General features: G+C 48.9%; 1 protein-coding gene across 1 annotated transcript in view; it reads left to right on the plus strand.

Moving 5' to 3' along the window:
- The first annotated feature begins 6 nt into the window (after positions 1 to 6).
- The window catches only part of H6PD (hexose-6-phosphate dehydrogenase/glucose 1-dehydrogenase), a 21685-nt gene continuing 11559 nt past the window's right edge, over positions 7 to 10132 (plus strand). The window contains 3 exon segments of the mRNA XM_025191606.1: positions 7 to 46; positions 1106 to 1152; positions 9267 to 9923. Of these exon segments, the coding sequence (XP_025047391.1) occupies positions 9297 to 9923 (627 nt within the window). The 5' untranslated portion in view covers positions 7 to 46; positions 1106 to 1152; positions 9267 to 9296.

Consider the following 10132-nt stretch of genomic DNA (forward strand, 5'->3'; position numbering starts at 1 on the left):
TCTCAGCGCAGCAGCCGGGCCCGGGCGGGCGGCGGGCAGCGGGGAGGTGAGTGCCGCCCGCGTGCAGCGGCTGCGGGAGCTGCTCCGCCGGGGATTGCCCCCTCTGCCCCCTTGCTTGCGCTGGGGCAGGGCATGTAGGGGCTGGGAGGAAGGCAGGCCACGAGCATCCCATATGGGTTTGTGGCATGCGGTCCCCTCGTTATTCCTTTACCCATCCGTGTCTCCTGGCTTGGTCACAACAGGTACTAGGAAGGATCAGGCCGAGCTGCCGTCCTCTTTCCAAAAGCCCCCGGGTCCAGTTCAGCACCACCCTCATCTTCCCCTGTGCTCGCTTGCTTCTGGTGGAGACGCTTGCTGCCGCCTTTTATCGACCTGCGGCCCTGCAGGATTGAGCCGGGCGCGTTGTGCCGTGCAGCCAGAGAGGGGATGGGACGCTAATTCATCATGCCTCTCAATCAGCGGGGTCCAGCTGTGCTCCGTAGACCAGGGCGGGCAGTTAGTTCAGGTGGAGGGGCGCTTACTGAGTTTCGGCAAGCCATTGAAGGCCGCACGACAGGCAGCTACAGGCAGATAAATAGTAATTTTCTAAATTTTGTAGGGGCCCCATGGGCTGGCAGGCTGGGTGTGGCCCGTGGGCCGGATTTTACCCACCCCTGCTGTAAACCCTTGGGAGTCTGTAGACTACAGGTAACCCCCGCTTAGCACTCGTAATTGGTTCCTAGAAAACCAAGCATTAAGCAAAATGAGCATTAAGCGAAACTGAAAGTATTGGATGACCCAAGCTGATGACCGTGAGCATTATAGCGAAACGCGCCGAGTGCTGAAATGCAATCGGGTATCGATTTAAAGTGAGCGTTATAGTGAAATAGCGCTAAGCGAAAGAGGGTTGAGCAAGGGGTTGCCTGTATGTCTAAGGGGTCGGTGAAAGATGACTGTGATCGGTCAGAAGTATGTGAATACCCACACTTACGATTGAGGGGGCCACATCTCCATTCAGAATTTCCAAAGGGGTCCGCACCTCCATTCAAAATGTTTTAGGGGTCTGCAGATGAAGAAACGGTTGAAACCACTGCTCTAGATTAACACTCTGTTTTCATCCCTACAGCGTGGGGGGCTGAGGTCTGTCCAGTTGTGACAAGAGCTACAAAGACTGTAAGTGCTGTTTTGTTCAAACGACTGCTTTTCTTGGAAGTGTAGCGGGCATGATTTCTCTGCTCGGCACGGCCCCGGTCCAAGACAAATCTGTCTTTTGTTCTGGCAAAGACCCATTATTGTTGTTTTATTACTTGCATTACTGTCATGCGTGGAAGTGTGACTCATGGACCAGAACTGCACTGTGCTAGGTGCTGCACAGATCTAGAACAGAAAAACACTCCTTGCCTTGGGGTCCAGTTTGCAAAGATCCCCTTATAACCTGTCATGCTGTAGTTTGCTTCTCTGTCTATAAGGTGCACATCTACTCTGCTCTCTGCCTGACAGGATTAACACAACTAACTACCTCTCTTTGTTTGTACACTAGCAGCCCAGTAGGATACTCAAGGGAGGAAGACAAGTGGGGGAGAATATTTAGCACAGGACTGTCAAGTATATGGCTCATGGGCTGGATCCAGCCTACAGACCTCCCCTGTTTCCCCTCTCCCACCTCCAGCATACCTGATCAGACAACTGTTCCACCCAGTCTGGGACCCACACAGTAGCCAGAATGGATGCTGCATGTGGTCGGCCTGGAGTGTACACACTGGCTGCCCTGGCAAGACTGTGCCACACGCCATGCTGGCTGTGGGATGTGCGCCACACACGGTGTCTGTTCCAACTGGTCTGGGATCCATGATCCACATGCTGCTCACAGGTGCTGCATGCAGTGGGGGTCCAAACTTGCTGGAGCAGGCCCGCAGGTGCTGATGTGGGTGCCATGTGCAGCATGGCTGCTGCTCTGGCTGGACTATGCCATGCACAGCGTCCATTCTGGCTGTTCAGGAATCTGTGCCACACACAGCACAGGTCCCAGAGCAGCTGGAGCAGCTGCTGGATCCTGTATGTTGGGAAAGGGGAAGGGATCTGTGGGCCTGATTTGGCACATGGACCAGTTCCATGCCACTCATCTAGCCCCATGAGAGCCTGGGAGCAATGGCATCCGAGGTGAGAAAGTCCTTGACTCAGTAGCTGGCTTCTGTTTGCAAGGGATCTGAATCTGAAGCTCCACACATGCAACTGGGGGGTCGGGGTAGACGCCTGGACCCAGGTGTGGTATTACTACTGCCAGTGGGGTGCCACAGTGGACCTAGTGGCCAGACAAGCTTTAAGGCCCTGATGCAAAATCCATCAGTCCTGCAGCTGCCAGGGTGTGTGTTATTGTGGGGAGATTGTGACGTAGTGCAGCTGTCTCATGACCCTCTCAAGGAGTTAATTTGTTTTGTTACTTTTTGGAAACTTGCCTTTGTAAATCAAACCAAGCTCCTGGAAGGGATGTTATCCCAGGACACGGGTGTTCTTGGATCTGTAATCATGGTATGTGGACTCAAGTGTTTGCAGCCCTGTATTGGGGTTGAAAGATGACTCTCATTCTGTGTGGGAGGTATCTGGTTTTCTGTCAGGGCCAGGGAAGAGTTTTTTTTCCCCCTTCATGATTGAATGGTGGGTTTTTTTTCTTCAGCTTCCTCTGAAGCATTGGATATTGTCCACAGTAGTGGCCAGTGGCCAGTAAAGGGAGGAGTGTTGGCTGGGGTGCATTGGTGCTTCTGCCAGCACTTAGAAACCTCTCTGGTACCTGGCAAGAGTGTCTGTCTCTTGTAAACGGGGTCACACCAGTCACCAGATTTGGGGTCAGGAAAGTATTTTCCCCCAGGACAGTTTGGCAAGGAGTGCAGGAGTGTTTGCCTTCCCCCATAGCATGAGGTGTGTTGTTTTTTTTTCCATACCATAGCCAGAGGATTTGGTGACTATACATAAGCCTATAACTTCTATGCTGCCACTGTGGTTGGACATTGGCACTGCACTTGTCTCCTGTGCTGCTTACCTATGGCCTGCTATGGGGTATTTTTGGTTTTGTTTTCCGAAGGTGCCCATGGCCAAAGTATGTGAGAGAGGCTGGGGTGGTTGATTTTTGGTTTTCTTTGGGCAATGAAGGGGACTGGATTAGATAGCTCACAAGACCCCTTCCTGGCCTACATTACCATGCACTTGACCTGGAACAAAAGTGGTGATGCAGGGGCTTGTGCTGGTTTAAGTAAACCAGATTTTGACCAGGTGTATTAGGCTGAACTGTTGCAGGTTTCTCGCTTAGGTGAGCCCTAAGATTCCTCTCTCTGTGATATTCTTGGGTGAGAGAAGCCCAGCTGGCTTTTCTTATTTATATTTTTAAAGTCCAGTTCAACAAACAGCAGCTGTAAAACAGGCTTGGTCCATGCCTGGGTGTTTTGCACCAAGGTAACAATCAATTTAGTACACCAGTATAAACCTTTAATGTAGGCAGACTTACCCTGGGGGAAAGCCTGCTCATAGCAGTTCAGCAAACTTGCTGAACTAAATGAAACTGGTATGCTTTAGACTGGTTTTAGTGGATCTGTAGTAGTGGTTTGCAGTGATGTTACTAAGTTGACTTTAAGTGATTTTAATGACACTGGTACAAGTTGGCTCTTACAGACAAAACTTCAGAAGGGTGAGCTTAGTGAGGTAGACATCCATACCAGCATCACAGGTTCCAAATCTTTGGAATAGGTAATATCCCATGGCTTATTATATGGGAGTATTTCATGAGATCGTTAAAAATCCTGTTTTGTAAATAAGGGCCGTGGGGTTTGCCAGTAAATCCTTTCCTGGCCCTCCTTAGCTGGGGAATATGCTGTGTTCCAGGTGGCCGCAACCCTAGACCCCAGAGGTGGCTGCATTTCAGTTACACCCTGTCTAAATAAACTTGAAGTTCTCTGTGGTCCCCTAACTGCATTGTCTATATTACATTGGAAGGAAAGAAATAGATACCGGTGTGAATACATTAGACAAGGTGATTAGGTACCACACTGTTGACCTAGTATGGCTGTCTATGCTATTTGCTGAGTTACTTAAGTGAATGCACAGATGTTAAAAAGTAAAATAGGAAAGAGGGAGGGAGGAATATGTAACAATGGATGGCTAGGAAGAGATGATATGAGGCAGATTTATGGGCTAAGATGTATCTTCTGGGACCTCTTGGGAGAAAAAGAATTCAGCTTGGACTTTTCTTGAGAGAGTAATATACTCTGTGGTAAATGCTGAGGCTATCTTCTACTTCCACTTGCTAAATGTCAAGGCAGGTCAGGTTATAATTGCCTCTAATTGGCGCTTGGGTATTGGGTGACATTCATCAGCCGCATTCAGAGGTCTAGAGTTCTTCCCTGCATTTAGAAATTCTTAGAGCAGCTGTTTCAGGTCTGAGAGATCAGTTCAGAAAGCCCTGCTGCTCAGCCTGAGCAAGGGATGAAGCATGCTGGCATTCAATGTACTCATGAAATAGCATTACAACAGCACCCCAAAACTTCTGTCACAATCAGGCTCCCTTTGTGCAAATGTTGTACCTGGCTGCAGGAGAGCTGACACACTTGAATACACAACATAGGCAAAAAGATGGGGAATGGGATCTTCTTCTTATTTCAGTTTTGCTGAAAAGAAACTGAGGCACAGAAAAATGACCGCCCTGTCTAAACCCATGAGTTGAACCTCTTTGGCTTGACTAGGATTGCCAAAGCAGCATATGCTGGGCATGGATTTGTAAAGGCATCGTTATGCCAGATTGTACTGCATAGTGTACCTTGGGGACTGTACTGATATAACGGTTTGGTAGAAAAAATTCACTCTTAACTAAGAGAGTTAAATTGATATTGAAACTGTGCATAGGCAAAGCTAGATCTGAATGATTTGCTCTAGGTCAGAGCAGACACTAAACTCCTGATCTGTGGAGACCTAATCCAGGATTTTAAGCACATCCCATCTCTCTTAACCTGAACACTTACACTTGAGCGGCACTCAAATTCACAGCAAGATCACGCCTTACATTCTTCTAACCTGCTCGTTCTATTTCTGCAACTGATACAGACCTTGAGACGTCCTCTTCTTTAAATCTCTATAATGGGTGGGTGATCACTGTCAAACACTTAAGTCTCTAGGACCTTGACAAAGCAGAAGGACCTTTTAGAGAGAATTCTCCGAGGTGAATTTGCTGTATGTGCCAATGTTTCACACTCCAGCCGCTGTCTTGGAAACAAGCAGTTGGCTTCTGGCTTTTTTCTGCTTCCCTCCCTCCCTATGAAATACAAGATCAAAAATCCTCACGCAAAAAAAAAATGTGTCTGGCCCTCCTTCTTGTCAGTGAACATTTCCTAGCGAAGGGATCTTGGCTGGACTGAATGTGAAGCGCCTGAAAATTACCTTTTTTCTGTGCTGGGAAGAGGACGTTCTGCCTTGCTTCCCTCCCCTTTACCAGAAAGTGGTGAGTTGGCTTATTACTAAAACTGCCTCTTGTTTGTCTAATCATTGATCCAGAGTGTTTGCTGGACCTCTGTGTGGGTTGTATACTCTATCTCTGGCTACAGGCGAAGAAAGGTCTGTGTTGCCAGGAGGGTCCTTGAAGAAGCAACTTCCAGCTGAGTTAGTCTCTGCAGAGCCCTCGTGTTACTCAGGTGAGTCTGCTAGGTGGGTTTCAATCGGGTTTATTCAGGATGCAACAGGCAGGGGTTTTGCAGAGTTCCTTGTGGTTTCCATATGGATTTAGGGAGATCTGAGGGTGGAAAAGAAGAGGTCTTTTCCCTGACCCATCTAAGAAGAAAACTAAACTTGAAAGGTGGGACTTGTTCCACTCACTGCCGTTCAGTGGATGAGAGTCCAGGTCTTTCACTCCAAAAAAAAGAGAATGATTTCAAGTTGGGCTTGGGGAGGACAAAGAGAAGGACCTTTGCTCCTTTGAGCACAGGTGTGGGTATAATTGGCTTGGGGCACTGCAGCCTGAGATGGAGGGAGACACTTGCTGCAGCTGGTAAGGGATTCTGGGAACCCGTGGAAAAGCCTTGATTCCTCTCTCTGTCTACAAAGTGCTTCCAGCTCTGCCCCATTTACTTCTCCAGGATCTTCTTCCAGCTCTGACTTGTGCTGTATTGGCACTGCTTAATGCATTCCAGCGAGCTGCCAAGCTCCAGCTGGGTGTCAGCAGCTGCGGGAGGTTTGGGAATTTATTTTTCCCCTGAGCATTTATGCTACAAGCTCTCCTTGCTCCGTTCCTCCCTTCAGCCACAGGCCTGCCCACTTCAACTCCTTTGGAGGTAGCTTTGCCTGCACTGTGAAAATACCCCTGATTCGCAACAGGCGCAGCAGAACATGGTTTGAACAGCAATAGCCCAGGATGATCTGCATTCAGCACAGAGCAGTCAGTCTAGCAGCCGGACCCCCCCTTCTCCACCTGACACCCGTAGCCGGGGCCAAGTAACGGCATGCATGAGCCAGAGAGAGCACAGTGCACTCCCCTGATTGGCACCCCATTCTGCTGATGCTTTGAGAGAGGTTGGAGTGGACTAGCAGAGAATAGACAGAGCAGGATGTGGGCTAAAGGGAAGTTGGCAACATTAAATGAGGCTATGGGCAGGGAAGAGAAAGATCCTAATTGCAAACTGTTCCCTTTTCATGCAAGGATCATGGCAGGGCCAAGCCTTTCATTTGCTCCTGCAATGGCCTGAATGGGAAGTGTTGGAGCTGCTGATACCAGAGTAAACGGGCTTAAAAAATAGATCTGCAAGGCCCATGCTTTGGAGGGGCCGTGCCTAGCCTTCAGAAGCGCAGCCTTTCTTTTGGCCCATTTATTGTGTTCGTGGAGAGCAAATGTTTCCTCTCACAAGAGGATAAATCAGGTGGGCTGGAGGAAGTCTCTCCACAAATAGCTCTGACTTCAAATGTACACTTGGCTTCTCAAAAAAGGGGGGATTCTTTCCAGCCCCAGTGAGAGTGGAAATAGCGCCACATCCTTTTTTCTTTTTTCTTTTTTTTTTAATCTCAGCAGTTTTGGCAGGGCTGGGAGGAAGGAGGTGCTTTGTATGGCTTGGGGGCTTTTTGATTAAAACTGAAACCTGTCCTTGCTGTGCAAGGAAGCTAGGCTGTGGGGCTTATTTGAGAGCCAGAAAGTAAAATAGACTGGGCTTCTTTCCTTGACCTCTATGAGGGAAATCATGAAACGAGAAAAATGTAATGGTGGAAAATAAATTTGCTCTTTTACTGAGACTCTTCATGACGTGGTGGTCTGTGATCACAGGGCTTTAGACTTGTCCTAGAAGGTTCCTTCCAGTCCAGTGTTTCTCACTAAAACCTGGTCTATACAGTTTTAAGTTGCTATAATTATGTCAGGGAAGGGGGTGTGTGTGTTATTTTGCATGCATGTACAGTAGAAACCCTACTGTAGACACAATTGTACTAGCACAAAGATGCCTTATGTTTGGTATTGCTCATTCTCCTTCTTGTACAAAAATAGCTATATATGTGTAAAGTACCTCAGTACCAAAAGAACTGCATCCATACTCTGAAGATTGTACTGTTCCCTATTCTGGTATCATTAAAAGACATGCCTCTAGTGCAGACAAGGACAAAGTTTGAAATGCCAGTGAAAGCCCTTGATAATCTTAGCTGGGCTGTCATTGTGGCTGCACTCCAAGAGTGTACAGTCCCAGGAAACTAGGTGAGCAGAGCGAGATAACAACTGACGCAATAGCTTATGAATAAACTATTGTGCATAAACCTTGTGCTGTTTTCATAACTTGTCATTCTGCATTAGCCCTCCTGGGTTCCTGTGCACAAAGAACAAAGCACCTCCTCCACCTAAAAACAACTTGGATTTTGGATTAGGGAAAACAAGAGCAAGAAGGAATAAAAGAAGATATGGTGGGGGGGTTTTTCCAGGCAGTGCACTGTGTGTGTCTCGTCTCTTACTGGGTGCCAGTTCTGCAGGCAGGCAGGGTCCTTAGAGATGTATGGGTGCAGTACATGGTGCCATAGCTGCCCGTGCTAATGGCATGAGAGCTGGTCCCGTAGCTAAACAGGGTTGCTGCCAAATGCTCCCTGCCTCACGCAGTCCATTTCAACTTGTTAGAACCTAGTTCCAAGCCTTTTTCTGGAACGTAGACGCACACGAGCCATAAACTTGCCGTGCATTATAGATGCAACTCAAACAGCCAGAGAACTGGAATTGCTAGTTGCAGTGCCTGTCTCTGAAGCTGCTTTGACAATATTGACACGAAGCGATGCCAAAATGGAATAACAGGCCAGAAGAAAAGCCCTGAGCAGGAAGCTGTTGCGAGCAGCATCCTGCTTGCACGGGCGCACATGTTCATTCATAGCAGAGCCTGAAATCTGCATGAGAAAGGACTTCGGTTCCAGAGCCCAAAGCCAAAGTTGACCCTTTGATAATCTGGCCTGCAGGGGGAATGCTTGTGCAACTGTAAGACAAGGTTCTTTCGGGAAATCTGATACCTTTTATTAGGCCAAGTCAAATAGTTGGAAAAATTCTTTGCAAGCTTTCGGGTACAATTATCCTTCGTCAGGGAGAGGAAGCATCTGCAGGTGGTCTGTGCTCTACCCAAAGAACCTTGTCTGCCTATCTCCTTAGACCGGCACGGGTACAACCTGCACCCATGCAACTGTAAGGCATTTGATGCCAGTGCTGTTTTCTGCTTCATGCTTGCTCCTCCTGACATAACAGTGAATAATCTGATGGGGTCTTTGGGACTTACCATAATACTAGGCGTGTTTGGCAATAAAAAAAACTGGCTGTAAACCAGGGGCAACGTGGCAATGCTGTACTGCACCTATGCAGTCTCACAGCTCTGTGTAGCCAACCCTACACTGTTGATCATGTTACAGGTGTTGGTCCCCCGCCCCCATCCACCAGCAGAAGCTGGCCCTTCCCGTGGGGACAGAAGCCACCTTGTTTATGCCACCTCCCGGATTCTCTCCATCCTCTTTTTGATTAAGGTCTCTCCTTATCAGGCAACTAGGGCTGACTCAGCAAAGCAGAGATCACTCCTGCCTACAGCAAATGTTTATCGCCCTGCAATGACTTTGTCCAAAAGTAGAGCTGATCTGCCTGTGCTGAGCACAGAGGAGATTGCTGTGTAAGTGGAGGAGGAGGGTGTTAAGGGAAGGATCCAGGTGAAAGTTCCTGCTCTTGTGCAAGAACAGTTGCTTGAGGTTGCGTTGTGGTTTCATAGGCTGTAGCACCAAGGCCTGATGTATTTCCTTTCTCTTCTCCAAATCTGCAGCTTTACCAGAGCTTTGCCTGCACCCCAAAGATGCTGAGGGCAGTTCTCTGTGTCATCTTCTTCTTGGGAGCCCTGCCAGCTTCAGCTAAGGAGTCCCGAGGCCACATCTCCGTGGTCTTGCTGGGTGCTACGGGAGACCTGGCCAAGAAATACTTGTGGCAGGGGCTATTCCAGCTCTATCGGGATGAAGTGAGCAATGGCCACAGCTTCACCTTCCATGGGGCTGCACTGACGGCACCCGAGCCGGGACAGAAGATGATGTTTGAGGTGCTGAAGAATCTGGCATGTCCTCCAGATGAACACCCCACCAGGTGTGCTGTGCTGAAGGACCAGTTCCTGAAGCTGAGCCAGTACTACCAGCTGAGAACTGCAGAGAACTACACTGTCCTGAACAGGGAGATTGAGACTCTTCTTGAGCAGGAGGGGCTGGAGGAAGCTGGCAGGATCTTCTACTTCTCAGTACCACCGTTTGCCTATGCCGAAATTGCCGGCCACATTAACAGCAGCTGCAGGCCGCGTCCAGGAGCCTGGCTGCGTGTGGTACTGGAGAAACCCTTTGGTCATGACCTTGAGTCAGCCCAGCAGCTGGCTGCGGAGCTGAGGAACTTCTTCAAAGAAGAGGAGATGTACCGGGTGGATCACTACCTTGGCAAACAGGTGAGGAAATGTGAAGCACTCAGTCGCCCAGCTGGGCAGAGGCTACACTTCAGCCTTCCATGTGGTGGTTGCCCTGAGTTGCCAGGTACGCTAACCATCGCCCCACAAGCAGGTCTCTTAACTTGCTGGAGCAGTTATCGAGGCCTGTGTTTCTCCTCCAGTCCCAGCCCATGTCTCCTGAAGGCATGATGCTCAAGCAGATTTTTCTC

The sequence above is a fragment of the Alligator sinensis genome, unplaced genomic scaffold (genome assembly GCF_000455745.1).
Source record: "Alligator sinensis unplaced genomic scaffold, ASM45574v1 scaffold457_1, whole genome shotgun sequence".
NCBI lineage: Eukaryota > Metazoa > Chordata > Crocodylia > Alligatoridae > Alligator > Alligator sinensis.